At 48.4% G+C, this 27,252-nt stretch overlaps 1 protein-coding gene across 2 annotated transcripts; it reads right to left on the bottom strand.

The window, feature by feature from the left end:
• Syndig1l (synapse differentiation inducing 1 like) lies at positions 1 to 26,824 on the bottom strand. Of its 2 annotated transcripts, none has more exons than XM_045155043.1 (4): positions 26,752 to 26,824; positions 2,291 to 2,767; positions 332 to 472; positions 1 to 202 (listed from the first exon to the last, which is right to left on the bottom strand). In XM_045155043.1, the coding sequence occupies exons 2-4, from the start codon at positions 2,705 to 2,707 to the stop codon at positions 44 to 46; spliced, it is 717 nt and encodes a 238-aa protein (XP_045010978.1). In that variant the 5' UTR covers positions 2,708 to 2,767; positions 26,752 to 26,824; the 3' UTR covers positions 1 to 43. The 2 variants fall into 2 exon arrangements, with proteins under 2 accessions (XP_045010978.1, XP_045010979.1); XM_045155044.1 differs by having other exon boundaries at positions 67 to 202; positions 285 to 472.
• Between the last annotated feature and the right edge of the window lie 428 nt (positions 26,825 to 27,252).

Raw genomic sequence — 27,252 nt, 5'->3', positions numbered from 1 at the left:
TCTGATGGGTCAGGAGAGTCAGGACGTGGGGCCCCACTGGCCACTAGCCATGGCCATTCTGGGACATGTAAGCCGACAGCGCCACGACCACTGCCACATAGAGGCCGGCCCCCACGGCGATGGAGAGCGTGGCCAGGAAGAGCGCGCGGCGGGAGGTGGTGCTGGCCAGGCGGAAGTCCCCTTTGGAGATCGCCTTGCTGGTCTAGGGAGAGAGGTGGCTCAGTGCAAGACGGCAGCCCTACCGCGGCCACCGCCGCCACCAACCACCGAAGGCCCCAGCTCACCAGGCTCTTTGAGCAGAGAAGCAGCCCTGGGCCCCCAGTGCGCTTACCCCCTGGGAGAAGTAGAAGGCAGCAATGCCCAGAGGCCAGAAGCAGCACAGCATGGAGAAGAGAGTGAGACCCAAGTGGTCCCTGGGGGGCAGCGTGAGGAAGTTGTCTTCGCTTTCACTCTCCGTGGAGCTGGTGTCACTCTGAAAAACAGTGGGGTTTGGTAGCCAGGTCCAGGGTCAGAGTCAACTCTGACGGACCAGCAAGAATTAAAGGAATAAAATAAAATAATTTTTTTTTTTTTCTAGGTAGGGCTTCCCTCTGGTCCAGGCTGACCTGGAATTCACTATGGAGTCTCAGGGTGGCCTCGAACTCACGGCGATCCTCCTACCTCTGTCTCCTGAGTGCTGGGATTAAAGGTGTGCGCCACCATGCGCTCTTTTATTCAATTTTAATTTAATTAATTAATTAATTTTGAGATAAAGAGCATGAGTGAGTGACAGAGAGAGAAGTAGATAGAGAGAGAAAGAATGGGTATGGCAGGGCCTCCAGCCACTCCAGTCTTATATATGTGCTAGGGAATCGAACCTGGGTCCTTAGGCTTCACAGGCAAGGGCTTTAACCACCAAACAATCTTTCTAGCCCCCTAGCCTGACTTCTTTTAAAAAATATTTAATTGGGGCTGGAAAGATGGCTCAGCAGTTAAGGTGCTTGTTGCAAAACCTAATAACCCGAGTCTGATTCCTCAGTACCCACATAAAGCCAGATGCACAAAGTGGCACACACATCTGGAGTTCATTTGCAGTGGCTGGAGGCCCTGGCCCACCCATTCTCTCTCTTTCTCTCTGCCTCTTTCTCTCTCTGTCTGTTGCTCTCAAATAAATAAACAAAAATGAACAAAAAAATATGTTAAAAAAAGAAAGTACTCAGAAGCTGGGTGTGGTGGCGCGCGCCTTTAATCCCAGCACTCAGGAGGCAGAGGTAGGTGGATCCTCATGAGTTCAAGGCCACCCTGAGACTACATAGTGAATTCCAGGTCAGCCTGGGCTAGAGCAAGACCCTACCTCAAAAAAAAAAAAAAGAAAAAAAAAAAGTCAGGGGCTAGAGAGATTGTTCAGTGGTTAAAGGCACTTGCTTACAAAACCTGCCTGTCCATGTTTGATTCCCCAGTACCCCACATAAAGCAGATGCACAAAGTGGCACATGTGTCTGGAGTTCATTTGCAGTGGCAGGAGGTCCTGGCTCACCCATATTCTTGTTCTTTCTCTCTCAAGTAAATTTTATATATATATATATATATATATATATATATATATATATATATATATATATTTAACTTATTTATTTGAGAGAGAGAGAGAGAAAGTGGCAGATAGATAGAGGGGAAGAATGGGTGCACCAAGGCCTCTCGCCACTGTAAATGAATTCCAGACACATGCACCACCTTGTGCATCTGGCTTATGTGGGTTCGATTCCCTGTCACTCATATAAATGGTCCTATGAGGTAGGCCACTTTTTAAAATTTTTATTTATTTTTGAGAGAGAGAGAGAGAAAGAGGCAGAAAGAGAGAATGGGCACCCCAGGGCCTCCAGCCACTGCAAACCAACTCCAGACACATGCACCCCCTTGTGCATCTTGCTAACGTGGGCCCTGGGGAATTGAGCCTCAAACTGGGGTCTTTAGGCTTCATAGTCAAGCGCTTAACCGCTAAGCCATCTCTCCAGCCCCTGATTTCTTTTTTTCAGACAGGGTCTCAGTATGTCATGCAGACTGTCCTATAACTCCAGACTGGCCTTGAATCCCCATCTTCCTGCCTTGGCTTCTGGTGTCTTAGAACTATGGCCGTGAGCCGTCATGCCTAATACAAGCTAGTGTTTCTGAAAGTGAGAACTGAGCCTACGCCAGAAGGACCTTTTCTTTTGAGGCAGATTCCTGTCTGCCTCCTGCCCGCAATCTAGTCCTGCCAAATCCAATGTCTGGTGGGGGCCTGGAACTCTGCGTTTGAAATACATGTGCTCACCTCATCCTCATCCTGGCTGTCCTCCTGGCCCTGCAGTTCCTCTTGAACCCCGTAGGACACGGTGTGGATGGTGACATCCTCTTCAGCGTGACCAGGTTCTGAGCCTTGCTCTGTGGGCCCCACTGAGGGCTCTCTGGCCTCTGTGAAGCTGGTCTCACAGCTGCCTGGCTTGGGTTCCTTGACCTTGTCCCTCCCCAGGAGGCAGGTGGGCCGGTACCAGGCCTCCACAGTCAGCTGCAGGGACCCTGGGTCCAAGAGCTGGTGGGCCCGGGCAGGACCAGCACCACCCAGGAGGTAGGAATAGAGCTTCTCCTGGCAGGACCAGCTGGCCGGGGTCTCTGGGTAGGGGAAGGGACCATGGAGGCGGGCGGAGCTTCCAGGCAGTAGTGGGTTTTGCAGTTCACTCAGGCTCTCCATGACTCTGCAGGCAGCTGCTGGGGAGAGGAGCCTGTGCCGGCCGAACTGCCCTCGTGGCGCCTGTCAGGAGAGCAAGACAGACAGACAGACACTGATGCCAGGACACTAGCTGCATGATCAGGAGTGATAATATACTCCTAAATCCTGCTCCACCATTTGTCTCCCCTGAACCTTGACCCCGCTACTTCTCAGAGCCTCGCTTTCTTTGTCTGCGAAGTGGGGAGAGCAGTGACGCTCTCCCTCCTCAGACAGTTGGTTTGCACGTCAGCTCACTCCACACCTGCTTATCAAGCATCAGCTACACGCTAGACACTTGTACCCGAGGCTGAGAATACAGCAGTGAGAAAGGCAAGAGGTGGGGGAAAGGGAGGGTGCCTGCTTTGCCTTAATGGAGCTTGTGATTGGAGGCCAAAGACCATTGTAAGATCGTGTCTGTGTGTGAAGTACAGGCCATGGCCAGCTCTGACACAGAGATGCTAAGGTGAATGGATGGTGTAATAGCTTGGATCTGAATGGCCTCCAGAGGCTCCGTCCTGTCCTCCGTGTAAAGGGAAATAGTGGACACCCCTAAGAAGCAGGGACCTTTGCAAGGTTTTTTTTAGCCATTGAAGGTGTGCCCTTGAAGGGGACTGTGCAATGCTGGTCTCTCTTGCTCTTTATTTCTTTTTAATGTTTAATTTAATTAATCAATTAATTTGACAGAGAAAGAGGGGGAGAGAGAGAATGGGCATGGCAGGGCCTCCAGCCACTGCAAATGAACTCCAGACATGTGTGTTCCCTTGTGCATCTGGCTAATGTGGGTCCTGGGGAATCGAACCTGGGTCCTTTGGTTTTGCAGGCAAATGTCTTAGCCACTAAGCCATCGCTCCAGCCCTCTTGCTCTTTCCTTTCGCTTCTTGGCCACCATAAGGTGAGAGGCTCACTCCAAGCTCCCAACCATGGTCATGAACTGCAACTTCTGTGACAAAATAAACCTCTCCTCTTTTTGATTAGTTCAGGTATTTTGTTGCAGTACTTGAAAGCTGACTAATACAGATGGGGAGCACATTTCACAGGGAGAGAAGAATGTTTGCAAAGGTCCTGTAGCTGGGCAAGGCATGGCAGAGAGGAGAGCCTGAGAGGGTAATGTGGCTCCGGGTAGAGAAGGACGCATGACACAGTGCAGAGGTGTCAGCAGGAGCGTCAGGACGGGATTTGGTTTCTGAGACCTTACTCACAGCTGTGACTGGATTGAACAGGGTCAGGTCTGAGGGTGACAGCATTATGATTTTTTTTTTTTTTCATTTTCCAAGGTGGGGTCTCACTCTAGTTCAGGCTGACCTGGAATTCACTATGTAGTCTCAGGGTGGCCTTGAACTCATGGCAGTCCTCCTACCTCTGCCTCCCGGGTGCTGGGATTAAAAGCGCGCGCCACCACGCCCGGCAGCATTATGATTTTTAAAAAAGTTTCTATTGATTATTTACAGAGAGAGAAGGGAGAGAGAGAAAGAGAGAGAGAGAGAGAGAGAGAGAGAGAGCACCAGGGCCTCCTGCCACTGCAAACAACAAACTCGAGACACATGCACCACTTTTTGTATCTGGATTTATGTGGGTACTGGGGAATCAAACCCAAGCTGTCAGGCTTTGTGAGAAGGTGCCTTCAACCACTGAGCTTTCTCTCCAGCCTCACAGTTTTTTGTTTTGTTTGTTTGCTTTTTTTAGGTAAGATCTTTCTGTGGCTTCAGGTAAGCTGAGCATAGATACCAGAAGCAGGCCTGTAGTCCCAACCTCTAAAAAGGCTGAGGCAGGAGGATTGCAAATAGAAGGTCTGCCTGTGCTACCGAGACACGTGGAACTCAATGGTGATAGAGATAGAGAAAAGGGGACAGGTGGGTCTTGGGAGATATTGACAGGCCTTGGTGGTAGGAGGCACTTGGGGTTGAGGGAGGATTTCTTCTGAAGTCAAATGGGACTGTACTTAGCTTGGCACAAGGTCCACACTTTCGGCTTACGGCTCTTGCCAGAGGAGGATGCTTCTTCCACCGTCCTTAGGCTAATCAGCTCTCCAAGGAAAACCGTGAGCTTAAGAAGCTCCTGCAGGGTCCAAGGTGGGGCCTCCTAGGCGCTGAGGTCTAGAGTCCCACATCCCAGCTGGAAGTGCAACATTCCAAGCACAGAGCACAGGCACTCAAAGGCTGCCTTCTCTCTTAAGCCAGCCGGTCACCCACTGGGCAACTGGGAAGGTTGGTTGAAGGAAGGAGACCAGTCCCTGAATGTGTGTCTTCAACAGACCCACACACAACAGCTGTGGAGCAACGAGTGGGACAGGCCAGGTGGCCTCAAGGACTTTCTGCTCTCTCTCCTTCCAGGCCCCTCTTGAAGGTGAAGGGTGACTGGCTGTGCTTGGTCCTGAACTGTGGTCTGAAGACATGGATCCCACTTTAGCTTTGATGTCTTGGGTGAACGTGTATGACCTGGGTTTCTTCACCTGTGAAGAGCAAATGATAACCCCTGCCCATCCAGTGAGGTTGTTTTGAGTATCCGTAAGGATGGCTGAGGTGACAGTGTGCTGTTGTCCGTGTCGTTGGCAGAGGCTGTTGTCCTTGTTTCTGGGCGGGCTTCAGAACTTGTCTTCACCCACCAGGATCACGTCTGGCCTCTCAGCAGTCACTCGGCTAATTATAGAGGGCCAAGTGGGGAGATAGTTCTGTTTCCAGACCTATCTTGTCTCATCCCTACTCCCAGCCCCTATTCAAGAATCCAAGTCGGGGCTGGAGAGATGGCTTAGCAGTTAAGGTGTTTGCCTGCAAAGCCAAAGAATCCTGGTTCGATTTTCCAGGACCCATGTAAGCCAGATGCACAAGGGGGCGCATGCATCTGGAGTTCATTTGCAATGGCTGGAGACACTGGTGTGCCCATTTTCTCTCTCTCTCTCTCAAATAAATAAATAAAATATATTTTTTAAAAAAGAATCCAAGTTGGGGCTGGAGAGATGGTTTAGCAGTTAAGGTGCTAGCCTGCAAAGCCAGAATACCCAGGTTTGATTCCCTAGGACCCACATAAGCCAGATGCACAAGGTGGTACATGCATCTGGAGTTCATTTGTAGTGCCTGGAGGTCCTGGTGTGCCCATTCTCTCTCTGCTTCTTTATTTCTTTCAAATAGATAAATAAAAAAATAAAATATTAAAGAAAAGAATCCAAGTCAATACTGGGTGTGGTGGTACACTCCTTTAATCCCAGCACTCTGGAGGCAGAGATATGAGGATCACTGTGAATTTGAGGCCAGCTTGAGACTACAGAGTGAATTCCAGGTCAGCCTGGTCTAGAGAAAGAGCTTACTTTGAAAAACCAATACACACACACACACACACAGAGAGAGAGAGAGAGAGAGAGACATACATATGTGTGTATAATCAAGGCATGGCTAGATTCTAGAACATAGTTCTTGAGAAACCTGAAGGTAGACAGTAGCTCCAAGAATAATGCCCAGGTAGAGGGAATGAGGGGAGAAGAAGGGCAAGCAAGACTGGAGCAGGCCACAGAGGGTATATCCAAGGGGTGCTGGGTTGCCCTGACTGGCTCTCTGTCTATGGGAGAGAGTGTGAGTTATTGCCTGATGAGGGCAAAGGAGTGGGCAGAAACTGCCACATGTTGAGCTGAGCTCCCCCAGAATTGCAATTATAGCTCAAAGAATGTACAAAGAAGAATCACAAGTGGGGTTGTGGCCCCAGGGCCCAACTCTTCATGCAGAGAAGGCCCAGATGGTGCTGGAAATGCTGGCCAAAGGGAAAGTGTTGGTACATTAACTTGATTCACATGGTGTCACCCAGCTGGGGCAGAAGCTTCCATGTGCAATGACAGTGTGTGCTGCTTAGGCCAGGCATTCGGGGTCAGGTCATGCATGGAGGGCCTCTTCCTTCCTCCCAGCGAGTCCAAAATACAGGAAGGCCCTTGGACTTCAGGGGTGGGGAGGGCAGCTTTTCCCTGCAGGCAAGGAGAGGCCTCAAGAGCCAGGCCTGTGCCTAGGCAGCTCTGGACAGGTTCCCACAGGGGCCAGTTTCTTCTGACCCCCAAGGGCAGCTTCGGAGCCCTGTGCTCTCCTCCTGTCTCCAGATGTAGCCAACAGGTGTGGAGTTGGACCCTGAGGCTCCTGGGTTCCGTGTCGGGGACACTACGTTCCTTTCTTGGCCCCTCTCTGGGAGCCAACCATGTAGATCCCAGGGACCCCCTCCGCCCCTCTTTATCTGGTCTTAATGCATGGCCCCTGGACTTAGCCCTTCTAGCTAAGGTGCTGCTCTATCCCTGTGAGCTGAAGTATCCAAGGGGTCTTAGGAGTGAGGTGGGATGGGCCCCCTCTAGCCCGCAGAGCAGGTTCATGTATCAAACTCACCCCTGCTCTACCCTTCACCTCACCAGGAGGCCTTGGCAAGTCCTTAACCTCCTTACTGATGCCTCCAAAACAGAGGGATTGGCACCAGGAGCCACAGGGATGTTTGCAAGGCCTGTTCAAAGCGGGCAGGGGGGCTCCAGCTCACATTCTGCTCCCACCAGACTCCCCTGGTGGAGGAACCTGTAACCGACTCGGCCACACACAGCCTCTCCTGGATTACCTCCCCATCTTTGCTCTGGGGGGGTCCCTGAAGCAGAGTCCATCACCCCTCCATGAACAAAGACCCAGGGTCCTGCTTTCATACCATGTAAAAATGGAAAGTCACTCCAGTGTCTAACAACTGAAAACAAGTTCATTAAATGATGACTCACAGCCCGGTGCAAGGCCTTCGGACAGGTTAAATGCTCATCGTGGATGCGGTGGGAAGGGGACGAGCGATCGGCAGGCACATGCAACCTCTACTCCGTGAAATGTCAACAGTGATTAGCTCCTGGGGCGGGAGCCCAGGTGCTTTCCATTTCCTTCCTTCTATTCTCCACCTTTCGTTTTTCTGATGATGCACTACTTTTAAACTAGGGGGAAAAAAATTAAGTGCATAGATTTCTTCTGAGCCAAATTATCTAAAATCAGTTGAAAGCCTCTCCAGGCTAAGGGTTTGTGGCTGAGAGCAGAATTAAAGCCTGTCCCCGCCCCCAGTCACATCTATTTTTACAGAGTCACCCCCTGGTGACCTGTAGTATCCTGCCATGGCCCAACCCCTAAGAGCCACGCTTCTCCATACTGTGGTGTTTCAACTGCATAACTACTAGGACCATAATGGAGTTCACAGCCTGATCCTAAGGACCCACCTCCGAGAACTGGCCAGAAGAAGGACTCAGGAACCAGATGGACGCCATGACAGGCTTCAGAGTCCTCAGTAGGCCTAAGTTTCTATTTTCTGGTAAGGGTGGGTTTAACACTTACTGGAAACTGCTTACGCCATACATTCCTGTAGTCATAGGTAAATTCAATTCCTGCCAACTTTGCCCGCCAAGATCCTAAGCCAATAAGAAGAGTACACTGTTTAAATCAACCAACCATGTACCCGTCCCCTTCTTCTTTGTCCAAATCCCTGTAAAAACCCTACCCTGCCGCTACTGAGGCTCTTGCACGGATCCACTGTGATGGTGAAGAGACCGAGCTTCAGCCCGAAATAAAGCTCCTTGCCCTTGTATACGTGTTTGGCTCTCCTTGGTGGTCACTGGGGGGGCCGAGAGCCGGGCAGAACAGAAGATCTCCAGGCCTTTCCGGCTGCTCCTTAGGTCAGCCTCTCCCTGTTCCCCAGAGTGTGAACCTGCACCTGAGGAAGAACTCTTTGCCACCTCTGCGACCTGGTCACACCAGACCCTGGGGTGGCTGCTGGTGTGTCTCTGGTATGTGTGAGTAGCATGCACGTGCTCTGACACGCACATATCCAGGCACGAGAGGCTTGGGATCTGAAGCTAAGGAGATCGCTTCAAATTGTGCATTTGGGGCTGTGGGTCTGGGCCCTGCAAAAGGATCCAGGATGGAGTGGGGAGGTGTTTTGGAAAAACCCCAGCCCCTGGGTTGTCTCTTGAACTAAGAACTTAGCTGAGCCCTAAGGCTTAAGGTTTTGCACTCCCAAACCAGGGGCAATAAACCATCCAGGGGTCCCCGGGAGTCCAATTAAAGCTTCCTGCCAACAGACAGAGTAACTTTAGCTTCCTTATCAGGAAAATGTATGGGAGCATTAGAAAAAGCTGACTGTAACTCAGCTCAATAGATCCCTGTGTCTCCACTGGGAGAACAATAACTTACACTTACTGAGCTTTTACCACGTGCCAGGAACCAAACTGTTCTGAATGCTCATTTGACTCTGAATTCTAGTGGGAGCGGAACAATGGGGGGGGGGGACTTTCTCTCCCAGCTGTGGCAGACTGTGTCACACCAAACTGCCAACAATAGCTAGAGATGCTGAGGGAAAACATGAAGACACTGAAGAATCACCAAGGACACAGGGATTTGGGAGGGATCAGAAGACCAAGACCTTAGAGGAGAGAGAGAGAGACCCAAAGAGGCAAGCCTCTCCTTGGGGCCTTGCCTGATGTTCAAGGGGCTGACAAGGAGCAGGGCCCTATTAAACACTCCATGTTTCCAACTGGAACCTCTCAGAGGTAGGAATAAATCAGAAATAGACCAGCTCTCACAAGGGCTGAAAGCCAGGCTTGGAGTCAGCTACCCTTCACCTGAAGAGGGTGACCTGCCCTGAAGTAACAGGGCTGTCACTGCACAGTGACTCTCAGACTCAGAGTGCGCGGACACCTGGGCTCTGTGACATTAGCACCCTGGATTCTATCCTCACTGCTGACGGTTTGGGGACAGGGACTGAGGATTTATTTATTTACTATTATTATATATATGTTTTGGTTTCTTGAGGTAGGGTCTCACTCTAGCTCAGGCTGACCTGGAATTCACTGTGTAGTCTCAGGCTGGCCTTGAACTCACGGTGATCCTCCTACCTCTGCCTCCCGAGTGCTGGGATTAAAGGCATGCACCACCACGCCCAGTTTAAGAACCACTTTTCTGTTCACTAAAAGAATAAAAGACGGTATCATCAAAAGCTAGTAGGTGCCAAGTACATAATGGTAAAAATGCCTGGTTAATCTAAAAGGAGGAACCCCCCCCCCCTCCGCAACAACAACAAAAAGCTTGATAGAAAAAGGAATATAGATCAGGTGAGACAAAGAACAGTGAGTTGAGATGTTAGAATTAACCTAGCCTGGTATAAATTGTACTACTTTGGAGGCTAAGATAGAAAGGTTGAAAATTCAAGGTCTGTGTGGGTCACAGAGTGAGTTCAAGACCAGCCTGGGTAACTCTGCAAGACCCAAACTCAAAATGAAAAACGAATGCATGTATATGTATATATGTATGTACGTCTGTGTTTTAAATATTTTAAGTTAAAATTTAATTTTATATAAATGTACGTATATTTATGTTTTTCAATTTATAACATAATGTAATATACAGTGGGTGTGGTGGCGCACGTCTTTAATCCCATCACTGGGAGGCAGAGGTAGGAGGGTCACCACAAGTTTGAGGCCAGCCCGAGACTCCACAGGCTAGACAACATGTGCTAGAGTGAAGCCCTACATGGAGAAAGACAAAAAAGATAATAGAATTTTTAAATTGAAAATGAAGGGCTGAAGAGATGGCTTAGTGATTAAGGCACTTGCCTGCAAAGCCTAAGGACCTAGGTTCAAATCCCCAAAACCCACATAAGCCAAATGCACATGATGGTGCATGCATCTGAAATTGATTGGCAGTGGCTAGAGGCCCTGACGTGTCCAGCTTTTTTTTTCTCTCTCTCTCATAAATAAATTTTAAAAAATAAAATATTTAAAAAGATAAGTACTGGGCTGGAGAGATGCCTTAGCGGCTAAGCGCTTGCCTGTGAAGCCTAAGGACTCCAGTTCAAGGCTCAATTCCCTAGGACCCATAAACTATGGCATGGTGGCCTCTCAAGAGGAAATGGAGATGCCCCAAAGGACAGTGTGATATGTGGCTAGAGTTGAGTGATACTCCCGGGAGGGGGGGGGGGGCAGCCTTTATCAAAACCATGTAAATTGGTGACAGCTACAATTGACTCCGTCTGCCAGGTGTGGTGGCAAACACCTTTAATCTCAGCACTTAGGAGGCAGAAGTAGGAGGACTGCCAAGAGTTCAAGGCCACCCTGAGACTACATAGTGAATTCCAGGTGAGCCTGGGCTACAGCAAGACCCTACCTTAAAAAATAAAAACAAATTTAAAAAGCCTGGCATGATGACACACACCTTTAATGCCAGCACTTGGGAGGCAGAGGTAGGAGGATCGCCATGAGTTCGAGGCCACCCTGAGACTACATAGTGAATTCCAGGTCAGCCTGAGCTAGAGTGAGACCCTACCTCACAAAACAAAACAAAGCAAACAAACAAACAAACAAAAAAGCAACAAAAATGGCAACAATGACTGCATCTTTACCTAAGCCTTCACTAACTAACCAGTTTGTTTTTGAGACAGGTCTAGTATTGAACTCATACTGTTATCTTGGAACTTCTGATCCTCCTGCTCCGTGACAGATGTGCGCCGCCGGGATTAGCTCCAACCATGTGCTTGATTTCTAACCTCTGAGCCATCTCTCCAGCCCAGTGAACTTTACCTGAAAAAGCTTACAACAGAACCAGGTGTGGTATATACCTGCAATTCCAGCATTCAAGAGGATGAGGCTGGGGGATCTTGAGTTGAAAGCCAGCCTGTGCTACATAGCAAGACTTTGTTTCGACAAAGTTGAAACTAACTCATGAAGCTGATTATTACTACTTCCTGCTTTTTCAGATGAGAAAAGTGGAGCTCAGAGAGGCTGGTGCGGTGAGATTGCACAGTGATGGGCGTCTGGATTTGAACTTGGGTGTGATTTAGTCCAAAGCCTCTTTGACACACCTCTTAAGAGAGTTGCCGAGGGAGGGTTAAGAGTGGGAGAGGGAGCTGATTTCGAATGGGTTAAAATTGGAGCCCTCAGGGGATAGAAGGAGAAGTGCTGGCTTTAAAAAAAAGATTAAGAGATATGGGGGCGATTTAGCAGCTCAGGGTTGCTGCCTGGATAACCTTTGAAGGCCTGGATTCCAATAAATACGAAGGCACTGTGCGGATCCTGAGCTATCAGCTGCTGTCTCTCAGAACAACTGGAGACATTGCTTTTAAACTAAGAGATAAAAACCAGAACTTCCTACTAGGGGAAAAGATTAAGCAGAAATGATTACCATCCAGTAAAAGGGCGAAATCTTTAAGAGTAGGCGTTACACTGTCCTCTAATCAGATAACACATTAACTGCTCAGCAAACTCCAAGGCGCTGTATCTATGTTCTTGATTTGTAGATTTAGGCTGGATTAATGACTCCTGGCCTGTAAGCAAGGGAGCCCTCAAGCGAGCTCGCATGAGCTGTGGCTCATGGCTTCTGCCAGCGAAGGGAGAAAGCCAGGTGTGGGGATGGGGCCAGGAGGATGGGGTCAAAGGAAATGGAAGATTTGAGGGGTTTTGGCTTGTTTGAATTTGCTTCCTCAAGAAATAATAGTTTATCATCTTTTCTCTCACCTCTGTCTTTCTCAGTTCCCAGCATTCTTCCTAACAGCTTTAAAAAATATATTTTATTTTTATTTATTTATTCATTAGAGAGAGTGAGAGAGAATAGGCACTTCTAGCCACTGCAAACGGACTCCAGATGCATGCATCACCATGTACATAAGGCTTGCGTAGATTCTGGGAACTCTAACCTGGGCCCTTAGGCTTCACAGACAAGTACCTTAGCCACTAAGCCATCTCTCTAACCCAGGGTTTGTTTTTTTTTTTTTTTTTTTCAAGGTAGGGTTTTGCTCTAGCCCAGGCTGACCTGGAATTCACTATATCGTCAGTCTCAGGGTGGCCTCACCTACCTCTGCCTCCTGAATGCTGGGATCAAAGGCATGCACTACCACGCTCAACTTTTTATTTTCTTTCTTTTCTTTCTTTCTTTTTTTTTCTTTCTGAGGTAGGGTGTCGCTGTAGCTCAGGCTGACCTGGAATTCACTATGTAGTCTCAGAGTGGCCTCGAATTCAGGGCAATCCTCCTACCTCTGCCTTGCAAGTGCTAGGATTAAAGGTGTGTGTCACCACACCCAGCTTTTTAAATTATTTTTCAAAAAAATTAATTAATTTCATTTATTTATTTGAGAGAGAGAGAGAGAGAGAGAGAGAGGGAGAGAGAGAGAAACAGACAGAGAATGGGCACACCAGGGCCTTCAGCCACTGCAAACGAACTCCAGACACATGTGCCAGCTGGTGTATCTGGCTTATGTGGGTCCTGGGGAATCAAACCTGGATCCTTTGGCTTTGCAGGCAAGTGCCTTAACTACTAAGCCTTCTCTCCAGCTCTCTTTTCTTTCTTTTCTTTTCTTTTTTTTTTGTGATAAGGTTTCATTTTAGCCCAAGCTCCCCTGGAATTCACTATGTAGTCTCAGGGTGGCCTCGAACTCATGGTGATCCTCCTACCTCTGACACCTGAGGGCTGAGATTAAAGGAATGCGCCACCATGCCTGGCTTTTTTTTTTTTTTTTAACGACAGTCTCATGTAGCTTATTGGCCTTGAATTCCCGTCTCTCTCTCTCTTTGATTTTTAAAATACCATATTTTATTCAGATTTTACAAAAGAGTGGGGAAGGGATAAAACTGGGAGGTAAGGGAAAATAAATTAGGGAGAAGAGAGATACACCACGTGGAGCCCAAAAGCCCATATAGGCCACGTGGAGCCCAGGAGACCAAGAAAATGAACATGGGCTTTAGAAAAATTAAAAAACAAAACAAAATTTGTTTCTCTTGCTCGACTCCCTAAATGCTGGGATTACAGGAGCACATCACTATGTCTGGTCCTAGTAGCTTTTAAACATGATGTAGTCTCCCTCACCTAAAAATGATACCATGGGGGGCTGAAGGGATGGCTTAGCAGTTAAGGTGTTTGCCTGCAAGGCCAAAGGATCCAGGTTCGATTCCCCAAGACCCATGTTAGCTAGATGCACAATGGGTCTGGAGTTCATTTTACAGTGGCTAGAGGCCCTGGCATGCTTATTATCTCTCTCTCTCTCTCTCCCTCTTTCTATGTCAAGTAAATAAATAAATAAATGAAATAATTTTAAAAAATGATACCTTGGGGCTGAGGAGTTAGCTCAGTGGGTAAATGCTTGTTGGCAAGCATGAGAACCTGAGTTCAGTCCCCACCACCCACATGAAAAGCCTTGCACAGGCTGCAGAGATGAGTTAGCAGTTAAAGTGCTTTCCTGGGAAGCCTGAGGACCCGTATTCGACTCTCCAGGTCCCACAGAAGCCAGACGCACGAGGTGATGCAAGCATGCAGGTGCACACATTTGGTGTTTGACTGCAGTGCTGGAAGCTGTGGTGTACCAATTCTCTCTCTCTCTCCCTCTCTCTCTCTCTCTCTCTCTCATAAAAAATTACAAAAATAAAAGCCTTGCATGGCTGTGCATCATTGCAAGCCAGTGCTGAAGGGAGTGGAGATGCTGAAAGGTCACTGGGGCTAGCTGGTCAGCCTGTTTAATTGAAAAATGGCAAGCTCCAAGCTCAGGAACAGATTCTGTCCCAGGCAAATCAGGCAGAAGAGCAATAGGAGAGGAAACCCAATGTCCTTTCCGGGCCTCCTCATGCCTGTGCGTGAAGCACACGGATCTTTGCATATACATGCATACATCATACATGCATGCTCATGTGCTCGCTCCACCCCACATACACACCAAAAAAGAAAGAAAGAAAGAAGGAAAGGAAGAAAGGAAGGAAGGAAGGAAGAAAGGAAGGAAGGAAGGAAGGAAGGAAGGAAGGAAGGAAGAAAGAAAGAAAGAAAGAAAGAAAGAAAGAAAGAAAGAAAGAAAGAAAGAAAGAAATCATGAACAGGACATGGTGGTACTCACCTATAATATTAACAGTCAGGAGGTAGAGGCCAATCTGATCTACATATTGAGTTCCAGGCTAGCTTAGAACTCCATCTTAAGAAGAAGAAAAAGAAGAAGGAGGAGGAGAAAGAGGAGGAAGAGGAGCAGCCGCCAGGTATGATGGCACACACCTTTCATCCCAGCACTTGGCAGGCACAGATAGGAGAATCTCTGTGAGTTTAAGGCCAGACTGGCCTACAGGGTGATTTCCAAGGTCAGCCTGGACTGGAGTGAGACCCTGCCTTGAGAAAAACACAAAACAAAACAGAAGCAGCTTGGGAGAGGACTCCGTGGGTAAAGTGCTCGCCGCACAAACGCAAGGACCTTAGTTCAGGTCCGCAGCCACGCACATAACATGCCAGGTGTGGTGGTGCCTGTCACTTATTCTAGAGCTCTGGGGAGGTAGATATGGCTTGCTGGCTAGCTAATTCAGCTGAATTGGTGAGGAGGCCACCTGGCATTGACCTCTGGCCTCTGCATACATGCACACACAAATATGTGTATCCACATACATGTGAACACCCATGCACACACACAGAAGAAAACAAAGAAAAAAATCCTTATGGGGCTGGAGAAATGGCTCAGCAGTTAAAGTATTTGCCTGCAACGCTTAATGACCTGGGTTCAATTCCCCGGTTTGCACATAAAAACAGATGCACAAAGTGGTGCATGCACCTGAAGTTTGCAATGGCTAGAGGCCCTGTCACACCCATTCTCTTTTTCTCTCTCCTTGCAAATAGATAAATAAAATATTTTTAAAAATCCCTATGAGGCTAGAGAGATTGCTTAGCAGTTAAATGTGCTTCCTGCACATGCTTAAGGGCCTGAAACTGTCTGGGTCTGACTCTTCGGAGCTCACACGAACAGCTGGGTGGCCACAAGCACCCATAACCCTGGTCCCACAAAAGAAGGCAGAAACCAGGGAGTCGTGAAAAAGCAGTGAACTCCAGTATCAGTCATGAGACTCACTCAAATAAGAATGGGTGGTAGAGCACCCAATGGGTATTCTGCTCTAGCCACTGCTGGTGAGCGCCCCTAACACAAGGTGCCACAAAGGCACAAACACATGCACATACCACCCACCCCCCGCCACCCCCACATAGCACATTACATATCCACAAGCAAAAAAAAAAAAAAAAAAAAATATTGCTGGGACCTTGGGATAGGGTTGTGAGCTCAGTGATAAGTTTGCTTAACGTGCACCAGGGCCCCTAGCTTAATTTCCACTACCACAAGGAAAGAGGGGGAACTTGTGATTTGACACCCCTCCTGCTGTGGGGCTGGGGAGTCTGGGAGGAGTGGGACTGCTTCCACAACTAGAGCACAGCCAGAGTGATACCATGTGACTTCCGAGGCCAGCTTATGGAAGACCACGCGTCTTTCCTTTCTTGCTGGCACAATCCCTTGGAATCTTGAGCTGTTCTGTAAGTAGCTGAACTACTGGAGGCCACTGTACCAGAGCGGCCATGTGTGAGCGAAAGCTCAAGTTGATGGAACCCATGGGCAGCCTCTTCGTCATTTTGCAAGATGCCAGACGTGAATGAACCATCCTGGGCTTTCCCAACCTGCCCACCTGTCGCCAGGTGAGCTCTGTTGATGCCACACGGAGTAGAAGGACACACAGCGGGTGCAGCCTGCATGACTGACCCCACAAAGTCACGAAGCAGGATGACATGTCTGCTGTTTAAGCCACTATGTTTTGAGGTGGTTTAATGTCCTCCTTGCTGCCTTTGGACCTTTTAGCTCCTGTGCCTCTCTTTCCTCCTCTTCAGAGCCATGATTCTCAGAAACTCCACTCACATCAGTTTGTTTTAGTTCATAGCTTAAAGGCTACTTCCTCAGGGAGCCCATCCCTGCATCCCCAATTTAGATTTTGGTTCCCTGGTTATCTACTCTCCCTGGCTCTACGCTGTTCCTCTCAAAGTGCTTATCACAGACTCTATTTATATATGTGTGATTCCTTGATTAGTGTCTTTCTCTCTCACCAGATTGTGAGCTCCAAGGGAGTAGGGACTGTGTGTTTTGCTCATTCTTGCATCCTCTTGCCTCGTATATAGTTGGTACTCAATAGACAGCTGATTTCATGAATGCCAGGATTAGTGAGTGAGTGAGCTAGGAGCTCTGTATTGAGGCTCCCTGGGAGGAAAGCACTTCCTAGGGCCTGGGGTGGATGGAACGCACCTGCTGCAGCTACATTCGGTGCTGTGCAACAAGCGTGTCTTGGGTAGTTACTTGAGGCCATTTCTTGGGATGCAAAAAGCAGCACCTGCTCTGACGAGGGTGGGGAGCCCAGCCTGGCACATGTACAGTTAGTTCACACAGAATGGAGGCAGCTGCTCTGGCTGCACACAGAGGGCAAGGGACCCCTATCCTGGGATGGTAGTGGATGGTGGGAACTGGGAAAAGGCTTCTCAGTGCAGACTGAACAATGACAGCAGGCATGCACCACAATGCTGGTGGGGAGGAAGCCAGGTGGTTTGGTAGATGGAGATGGGCAGGTAAGGTGGAAAACCCTCCAACACTATGGGCACTGGTGAGTCGCTAATGAATGTAGCAGGGTATGACATGGCCCTGCCTGTGTTTCAGACCGAGCCTCCTGGTTAGTAGCAGTGGACAGAAAGGATTGAGTAGGTAGATGGTGGTTCAGAGTGGAGGTTAGGAATTATATTAGAAGATTAATGTGGTTTCAGTTCCATTCATAATAGGTAAGATATGTAATCAATCTAGATGTCCACTAACAGCAAATGAATAAAGAGAATATAATATATGGCCGGGTGTGGTGACTCATGCCAGAATATTGCAATGGGTAGATATACCTTTTTTAAAAAATTTGTTTGTATGTGTGGATGTGTATGATGTACATAGGGGCACATGTATAAAATGATAAGGAGGGCTCCAGAGATGGCTTAGTGGCTAAGATGCTTGCCTGTGAAGCCTAAGGACCCAGATTCAGTTTCCCAGTGCCCATGTAAGCCAGATACACAGGGTGGCACATGAGTCTGGTTTGTTTGCAGTGGCTGGAGGCACTGGCATGGTCATTCTCTCTCTCTCTTTGTATCTCTCTGCTTGCAAATGATTAAATAAAATATTTAGAAAAAATGATAGGGATGGACTGGAGAGATGGCTTAGTGGTTGAGGCACATGCCTGCAAAGCCTAAAGACCCAGGGTTGATTCTTCAGATCCCACATAGGTCAGATGCACACGGTGGCACACATGTCTGGAGTTTGTTTGCAGTGGCTGGAGGCCCTGGTGTGCCCATTCTCTGTCTCTCTCTCCCTCTCTCTCTCTGTCTCTAATAAATAAATTGAAAAAATAAATCTTTACAAAAAATGATAGGGAGATATACACCAAACCCATTATTATGTACAATTAACACATGCTAATGGAGAGGGAAGAGAGAGAGAGAGAGAATTGTAAGAGTGCCGGCAGGAGAAGGTGAGGATTTGAACTACAATGTAGCATAATGGTTCTGAGGATTAATTAGGAGGCTAAATGAACTGGAGTTTGTAGTCAACTAGAAGTGAGAGGGACAGACATGATTGCTAGATTTCTGGCTTTATCAAGCAGGTAGAAGTTGATGGGAACAACTGAAACAGAAAAGAATCAGAGAGGCTCTTGGTTCAGGAAGACAGGCTGCGCCCTCTTTTCCTTCTTAAGTTTCTATTAAAGTTTCAGGATCTGCTTATTTATTTATTTTAATTGCATTTATGTATTTTTAAGATAGGGTCTCACTCTAGCCCAGGCTGACCTAGAAGTCACTATGTAGTCTCAAGGTGGCCTCAAACTCACAGGAATCCTCCTACCTCTGCCTCCCGAGTGCTGGGATCACAGGTACATGCTACCACTCTGGGCTCTTTCATTCTTTTTTCTTTCTTTCTTTCTTTCTTTCTTTCTTTCTTTCTTTCTTTCTTTCTTTCTTTCCTTCCTTCCTTCCTTCCTTCCTTCCTTCCTTCCTTCCTTCCTTCCTTCCTTCCTTCCTTCTTTCTTTCTTTCTTTTTGAGATAGGGTCTCACTCTATAGCTCAGGTTGTACTGAACTCACTATGTGGACCAGGCTGACCTTGAACTCTTGGCAATCTGCCCTCAGAGGCCCCAGGGTTGGGATTACAATCGTGAGACAACATACTTAGCAGAAAATGTTATTTTTTTGTGGGGGGGGGTTCGAGGTAGGGTCTCACTCTAGCCAAGGCTGACTTGGAATTCACTATGTAGTCTCAGGGTGGCCTTGATCATGGCGATCCTCCTACCTCTGCCTCCTGAGTGCTGGATTAAAGGTATGTGCCACCACGCTCAGCAAGATATCTTTTTTGTTTTGTTTTTTGAGGTAGGGTCTCACACTAGCTCAGGCTGACCTGGAATTCACTATGTAGTAAGGCAGCTTCGAACTCTCAGTGATCCTCCTTCCTCTGCCTCCCGAGTGCTGGGATTAAAGGTGTGCACCACCACACTCGGCAAATTCTTTTTTTTTCTTTTTAATTTTTATTTATTTATTAGAGACAGAGAAAGAGGGTGGAAAAAAGAGAGACAGAGAGAGAATGGGTACACCAGGGCCTCTAGCCACTGCAAACAAACTCCAGACACATGCACCACCATGTGCATCTGGTTTATGTGGGACCTGGAGAATTGAACCTGGGTCCTTTGACTTTGCAGATAAGTGCCTAACCACTATGCAATCTCTCCAGCCCAGGATATGTATTTTTCAAAGGGTGAAATCATAACAAAAACTAGAAAATGAAACAGAATGACATCCATGGGCCAGAAACCTTGAGGAATTCCTCTGAGATAAATAACAAATTATTCCTTGATGAAGAAACCATTGCTAAGTAACCCGCAGCCCTAACCACAGAGAGGACAACCCCCACTTGAGGGAGATGGCTGTTGAGGAAAGAAACTGACTGAAGTGCAGAGGAAATCCATACCAGCTGCTCAGTTTAGTTGACAATACCTTCTTGCATTCATAAGTACAAAGGGCAGAAAAAGGATAATCAAAAAGAAATACATGGAAAAAGACGTTAGTGAATGAAGAGAATGATCAGCTTAAGTATGATCTCAAAACCATTCAAGTTACCAGAAGGGATTCTTGAGGGTTTTTTTTTAATTCATATTTTCAGAAAACTATGAGTATATTGTCTCTGTAAAACAAGAAGAGGGACTGGGGAGATGGCTCAGCAGTTAAAAGGAGCTTGTTTACAAAGCCTGTTGGCTGGGGCTAAATTCCCCCAGCATCACACAGAGCCTGATGCAAAGTGGTGCAAACATCTATGACCCCAGTGTGCTATGGCCGTGGCATGTGAGCGCCCATACACATACACATGCATACATATATGCACATGATAAATCAATAACTTTCTATATTTTATTTTTACTTATAAGAGAGAGAGAGAATGGGCATGCCAGGGCTTCTATCCAGCCACTGCAAATGAACTCCACACACATGTGCCACCATGCCTCTGGCTTATGTGGGTACTGGGGAATCGAACCTGGGTCATTAAGCTTCATAGGCAAGTGATGGCTAAGCCATATCTCCAGCCAATAATATTTAAAAAATATATTTATTTTCCAATAACTTTTAAAAAAATTTATTTTATTTAATTTTTAAAAAATATTTTTTGTTTATTTTTATGTATTTATTTGATAGTGACAGACAGAGAGAAAGAAGCAGAGAGAGAGAGGGAATGGGCACGCCAGGGCCTCCAGCCACTGCAAAACTCCAGACTAGTGCGCCCCCTTGTGCATCTGGCTAACATGGGTCCTGGGGAATCGAGCCTCGAACCAGGGTCCTTAGGCTTCACAGGCAAGCACTTAACCGCTAAGCCATCTCTCCAGCCCTCCAATAACATTTTTTTTAAAGAGAGGCTTTGTTATTAAAAAAAAAAAAAAAAAAGCCAGGAGTGGCGGCACACACCTTTAATCCCAGCACTTGGGAGGCAGAACTAGGAGGATCACCATGAGTTCAAGGCCACCCTGAGACAACATAGTGAATTCTAGGTCAGCCTGGACTAGAGTGAAACCCTACCTCGACAAACAAAAAAAATAAAACCAAGAAAAGGCTACTATGAAAAGAGCCATTAAGCCCAGCGTGGTGGCACACAGCTTTAATCCCAGCACTTGGGAGGCTGAAGTAGGAAGATCACTGTGAGTTCAAGATCAACCTGAGACTACATTATGAATTTCAGGTCAGCCTGGGCTCTAGTGAGATGCTACCTTGAAAAAAAGAAATGAAAAAAAAAAAAAAATCGAGCAATGAAGCTGGGGATATGGCTCGGCAGTTAAAGGTGCTTGCCTGCAAGGCCCATCGGGCCTGGGTTCAACCCCCAGCACCTACATAAGACCAGATGCACAAAGCAGTGCATGTATCTGGAGGTCATTTGCAGTGGCAGGAGGCCCTGGTGCACCTATTCTCTCTCTCTCCTCTCTCTGCTTATAGAGAAATACAATATGGTTTTTTTTTTTTAATGCAGGGTCTCACTCTAGCCCAGGCTGACCTGGAAATCACTATGTAGTCTCAGGGTGGCCTCGAACTCATGGCAATCCTCCTACCTTTGCCTCCCAAATGCTGGGATTAAAGGCATGTGGCACCACACCCAGCTTTACAATAATTTTTTTTTTAAAAAAGAACAATCCACAAAGATAAAAGTTTTTAAACTGAAAATAATTGTCTAAAGTTTCAAAAATTCAATAAAGAGATTGGATAATGGAATGGTACAGTTAAAGTTTAATCTATCTATCTATCTGTTTTCTTTTCTTTTCTTTTCTTTTCTTTTCTTTTCTTTTCTTTTCTTTTCTTTTCTTTTCTTTTCTTTTCTTTTCTTTTCTTTTTCTGAGGTAAGGTCTTGCTTTAGCCTAGCCTGACCTGGAAGTTACTATGTAGTCTCAGGCTGGCTTCCAACTCACAGTGATCCTCCTACCTCAGCTTCCCAGGTGCTGGGATTAAAAGTGGGCACCACTATACCTGACAAAGATTAATATTTTATTTATTTATTTGAGAGAGAGGGAGAGAGAGAGAGAGAGAGAGAGAATGGGCACTCCAGGGCTTCTAGCCACTGTAAACGAACTCCAGATGTGTGCGCCATCTTGTGTATCCAGTTTTACATGGTGATTGAGGAATTGAACCTGAGTCCTTTGGCTTTGCTGGCAAGAACTTTAACCACTAAGCCATCTCTCCAGCCCCTAATCTTTTAATGTAAAGAGAAAGCTAATGGGCTTTCCTAAGACAGAAGTAAAAAGATAAAACTTAGAACTTATGAAAGAAAGCAGACACATGAAGAACCCCAGGGGTTCTAACACCCATATGTAGCAGTTTGACAATGACATAACAGATGAGAGTAGAAAACAGTGAGAAAAGAAACATGACACTATACTCCTTAAGCATCTACAATTCTTATTTTTCCATTAAAGATCAAATAAAACACATAGAAGCATTATAAAATGTTTTTACTTGAAATGCTCCATTCAGTACTAGGCTGGAGAAAGGAACTTCTATGTGGAGAAGCAGGAAAGGGGAGATATGGGTGAGTTTGGTTTGAAAATATCTTGGGATATAAGGTAGAAATTCTGCCTGGCAATTTAATGTATGTAATGGAAGTCCTTGGGTAGTGGTCTGAGCTAGAGAGAGATTTGAGAATCATCAAAGGATCTTTGGAGAGAGAGACAAGGAAAGAGAGAGGAGAGGATGGGAAAGAACTCAGGAAGAACAGAGGCAACAGCTGAACCCTCCTGTGTTCTCCTGGGAAGCGTCTTGGTTGCTGTCTTCCAGGGAGCATCAATCTATCCCCTGAGCTCCCCCAGAGCTAAACTGGACTCCTCTCCCCAAAGCATGATACCTCTGCCTAGGGGATGGGTTTGTGGCTGACAACAGTGAAAACTGCTGGGAAATTGAGATGCTGGCTCCTCTACGCAAGTCAGTCCATTTTCAGGTGCAAATCAAATCTTTATTCTTGCTGAAACAACCTGTCTTTCCACTGAAGCAGCTCATTGTGAGCCACTTAAAAGCAAACAGCACATCTAATGACGAGAGGCAGGGCAGCGGGCCTCATTCCGTGCATGGCTTGCCTGGGGAGAGAGGCAGGGGAGGAAGGAGAAGAGAGCATAAGAGAGGAAGTGAGACTTGATACAAAGATCAGAGATGAGGCCCAGTCTTAACTGGACCCTAGCTTGCAGCAGGGGGGACCATGCCCCATATGGGATGCCAACTGGCCCTCTGAGAAGGCAAGAGGACTAGAAAATGCAGCTCTTTGCAAACTGGGATGTTATGCGTGCCCCAAGTCAAAGCTCTTCCTTCTGTGTCTTTCTCCTTAGATTGATACACTCTGGGGCTGGAAGTCTCTCTTGGACCCTTTGAACCTGAAGGTAGTTAATAATGTGCACATTTGGCCGGGCATTCTCTGTCTCTGTCTTTTTGTGAGCGTTGTGCAGAGGAAGTGACTTGCATGTATGTTTCATATTTCAACCCCTTGTTTACATACACACATCATTTCCTTCCTTCTTTTCTTTCTTTCTTTCTCTCTTTCCCCTCTCTCTCTCTCTTTCTTTCTTTCTTTCTTTCTTTCTTTTTTTCCTTTCTTATTTTTTTTTCAAGGTAGGGTCTCACTCTAGCCAAGGCTGACCTGGAATTCACTATGTAGTCTCAGGGTGGCCTCGAACTCATGGCGATCCTCCTACCTCTGCCTCCCAAGGGCTGGGATTAAAGGCATGCACCACCATGCCCATCCTTCTCTCTTTCTTTTGGAAGCCTCACTGGGTATAGGCTAGTCTCAAGTTTGCAGTCCTCCGGCCTCCCTCCAGACTGCTGGGGTCACAGGTGGGTGCCACCTTGCCTGGCTCTGTATATCCCATTTCTTTTCTCTTAATATTTTATTTATTTATTTGAGAGAGAGAGGAAGACAATGGGTGCACCAGGGCCTCCAGCTACTGCAAATGAACTCCAGATGCATGTGCCACCTTGTGCATCTGGGGAATCAAACCTGGGTCCTTTGGCTTTGCTGGCAAGTGCCTTAACTGCTGAGCCACCTCTTTGACCCCTAGTATATCCCATTTATTTTTTATTTAATTTTTAAAATTTGCTTATTTGAGAGCGACAGACAGAGAGAGAAAGAGGCAGAAAAAGAGAGGGAGAGAGAATGGGCACGCCGGGGCCTCCAGCCACTGCAAATGCACTCCAGACGCATGTGCCCCCTTGTGCATCTGGCTAACGTGGGTCCTGGGGAATCGAGCCTTGAACCGGGGTCCTTAGGCTTCACAGGCAAGCGCTTAACCGCTAAGCCATCTCTCCAGCCCTATATCCCATAATCTTCCTCTTCTCCAGTTCCCTCACTCCAATACCCAATATCACACAACCATGTGCATGTTGACTCCTTCCTCCCCTTCCACCTCCCTCCCCCCCCCCCACAAGTCCCTGCAGAGTGGCCAGAGTAGGAGCCTCTTCAAGGAGGAGGTAGGAAGGGAACACAGGAAATAGCTGATGAATAGCTTTCCCCGGTTGGGAGAGGAGCCTGATATTATCTGCCTGGGTGACCAGAGATGCTCTGAGCCCTGACAGCTCTGAGGTGGGGTGGACACCCACACAGCTGGAGTGGAGGGGCAGCAAATTGTCCTCAGCCTTGAAGCAGGCCAGATACCACCCCCACCCCCACCGCCAAAGACCAGTCCTGTAGGAAATAAAAAACCCTGGCTATGCTTGCTGTTGCTGCTGCCTCTGTCACTTTGTTATGAGGGTTAGTGACTGTCCACTAACTCTGGAGCTGAGCCTTGCCAGTGCTGCATCAACAGCTGGAAGCCAGAATGCGCTGACGTGGAGCGGGGGCCGGGGGGGGGGTGGCTCCCCATCCTGACTGGGCACACGCAGGGGAAGTCAGAGAGGTCATTGGCATGTCTTCGTCAGCTCTACCCGAGTGCCAATTAGCTAAGGTTTTCCTGAACATTGGCTGGGTCTGCCACAATTGAGGGAAATTATTGTCACAGAAGCTTTTTTTTTGTTTTATATAAAATATCATCCTCTTCATAGTGGTGAATCTTTCCTCCTTCTCCAGTCTTCCTAGTGGGAGATCCCAGCCAGCCAGGGTCCCTGGGAAGAGATGGCTGAGGGTCGGGTCCTTGGCCCGTGGCTACTCACGAGGGTGATTGGTGGAGGAGGTGGTCTCTGGTCTCTTGGCTTGGAAGCTGAGATCCCCCAGCCCAGCCATTGTGGACATACTCGTGGCTTTCCCAGATAAATAAGGAAAATGGGATTCTCAAGAAAATGCCCGGTTTATAAATGGCTTTTTTTCTAGTTCCCATAGCTCCCTTCCACTCCATTCATAAAAGCCATCTCATCATGGAAAGGCCATTAACTTCCTTGTCAAGCCAGGTTAATGAAAGTGGGATCCTGTATCCAAGGAGAGCGGAGAGGTTTGTGGGTTCAGAACAGCCTCCAAGAGCCTCACAGAACCTCAGGGCTAAGATTCTCAAGACTCATTTGTTTCAAGTCTTGCCTTTTACAAGATGAGAAAACTGAAGCCCCCAGAAGTGAAGGGACCTGCCTGAGACGGTTAGTGGCAGATATGGGACCAAACAGTGGGCTCCTGATTTCCAGCCAAATGCTTTTATTCTGATACACTTTCACATTTCATTCCCTTATTTTATAGCCAATTACTGAGTCCTTACTATCTTCCAGGTGCTGTGGGGGATGTGGTGTGGAGGGAAGCAAAGAGATGAAAACAACGCAGTCCCTGCCTTCAAGGAGCTGTTTTCCCTAGATCTGCGATTCTTGGGGGAAAATTAAAAAAACAAACAAACAAACTGTGACTCAGACTCTCATCCTATATCATCTCCTATAGGTGAATATGGATAACACGAAGGGGACTGGAAACCCTTTCATTTCCTGAAGATTTATAAGCTGGACTTCGTTGATTCTAAGACTATAGGGAGGCCAAGGACAAAGGAACCGATGGTTGGGAGAAGAAAAGAGGAGGAGAGAGGAGAAGAGGAGGTGAGGATGACAATGCTCAGGTCACTGCCTGCAGGCCTGGCTAAGGGATGAGGTCAGTGGCGACAGCAGCTCTCACTGGATGGCGATGGACTTGTATTCAAGTACTTTGTTTCACAGTCTTGAGACGGTTCCTTGAGGGGAGCAGATGCTCAGAGTTCTCATTGCCACCTTAGGAGGTGAAGAAGCCGAGGCTCAGAGAGCTTGGCTAACTGGCAAAGCCAGTGAGTGGCAGGTGGCAGGTGGCAGCTGGCAGCCAGGGCCCTTTTGACCACTGGAGGTAGAGAACTGTGCTGAACTGGAGGTGACCATGAAGCCCCAGTGGTCAGCCTCAGCAGTGAGCAAACCTTCCTCTACGCAGTTTTATTCTGACCGCCACGTTCTGCCACTCATACAACTCTACTGCGAAGGACTGGAAGCACTTTGCAGGCCTGAATGAGCTCATTCCACACATTCTTTCCGGGGAGAGGGAGAGAGAGAGAGAGAGAGAGAGAGAGAGAGAGAGAGAGAGAGAGAGAGAGAGAGGGAGGGAGAGAGATATCTCCAATGGAGGTTCTGTCCAGGGTCATCAGCACCCAGGCACATAACAGAAAACCAGACCCAGGGTCACTACTCTGTCCTCATGAAGCAAGCAAAACTGGCCTCCTTACACGAGTGAAGAGGGTCACAGGATAAGCGGAGGCATCTTCTGGTATTTCCTTCCTTCCCTGGAGAAGCACATTAATCAGTCCTGAGAAGACAGACCCTTTCCTTGGCCCAATGGCCATTTCCAAGGCAAAGAAATCTCACAGCAGAGGGTTCCCAGCCCCTCCAGTCACCCTGGTGACCAGGCTTGGCTAGGAGAAGAGAGGAGGGCACAGCAAAGCCCTCTTAGATTCTGCTAGTGTCGTAGAATGTTGGTGGGGACCGGGGTACCAGGGAATCTAGGAGGCTCTCTTAGGTGCCGGAGGTCGGTTGGGGTCAAGGCCTGGTGATGTAGGGTCAGGGTGCCTAGGTGTTTGTCTGGGTCCCTCGGGCTCCTTTTTAGTGTCCCCAGAATACGGGATGCAGGGTGGAGATGGACGTGGCCGGGGCTCTCGGAGGAGTGCGGGGTGCAGCGAGCAGCAGAGAGTCTGAGCTCCAGCCCCGCCTGGGCATCCCCGGCCGGCTCTCCCCAGCTCACTCCGCGCTCCCGCTGCGCCCCCAGACGGCCCCTTACCTGTCGCGCTGCGGACGGTCCCGCCTCCTCGCGGGGGCTCGGGGACCCGGCATGGGCCGGCGAGCCGAGACGTCCCCGGTGCAGCGGTGCAGCTCCCGGCAGGGCTCCGGGGCCCGCGTCCCCGCCGCCGCCGCCGCCGCCGCTTCAGCACCGCGGACAGCTCCCGCGCGCCGCCCGCCGCCGCCCTCCGCTCGCGGCGCGGTCCCCCGAGCCCCGCATCCCGGCGGCTCCGCGCCGACTTGGGGAAGCAGCGGGGAGGGCCCCCCGCCTCCCGCCGCCGCCTCCCGCCGAGCTCCGTTCCACGCTCCAGAATCAGCCCACCAGGCACTCCGGACCCAGCTCCCCGGAGGGCGGGGCGGGGCGGGGCGGGAAGTCGGGGAGCCCGGGGCGGGGAGGGGGGGTGCGGGGGGAGGCGACCGAGCGAGGGGTGCGCAGCTGGAACCCGCTTCTCTGGTTCCTGGAGCTGAGCCCTCCTCCCCGACCCTCCTCCGCTGCACCCCA

Source organism: Jaculus jaculus, chromosome 7 (genome assembly GCF_020740685.1).
Source record: "Jaculus jaculus isolate mJacJac1 chromosome 7, mJacJac1.mat.Y.cur, whole genome shotgun sequence".
NCBI lineage: Eukaryota > Metazoa > Chordata > Mammalia > Rodentia > Dipodidae > Jaculus > Jaculus jaculus.
The sequence above is the reverse complement of the archived record's forward strand: the minus strand, read 5'-3'. Positions and strand labels throughout refer to the sequence as shown.

What these genes read in the sequence shown, in the direction of transcription:
- Syndig1l (XM_045155043.1), bottom strand. Translation starts at nt 2,707, where the DNA reads ATGGAGAGCCTGAGTGAACTGCAAAACCCACTACTGCCTGGAAGCTCC. An exon ending in ACAGCCAGGATGAGGATGAG is followed by an intron (nt 473 to 2,290) that starts GTGAGCACATGT and finishes ACTGTTTTTCAG; the next exon opens with AGTGACACCAGCTCCACGGA. An exon ending in CCTTCTACTTCTCCCAGGGG is followed by an intron (nt 203 to 331) that starts GTAAGCGCACTG and finishes CTCTCTCCCTAG; the next exon opens with ACCAGCAAGGCGATCTCCAA.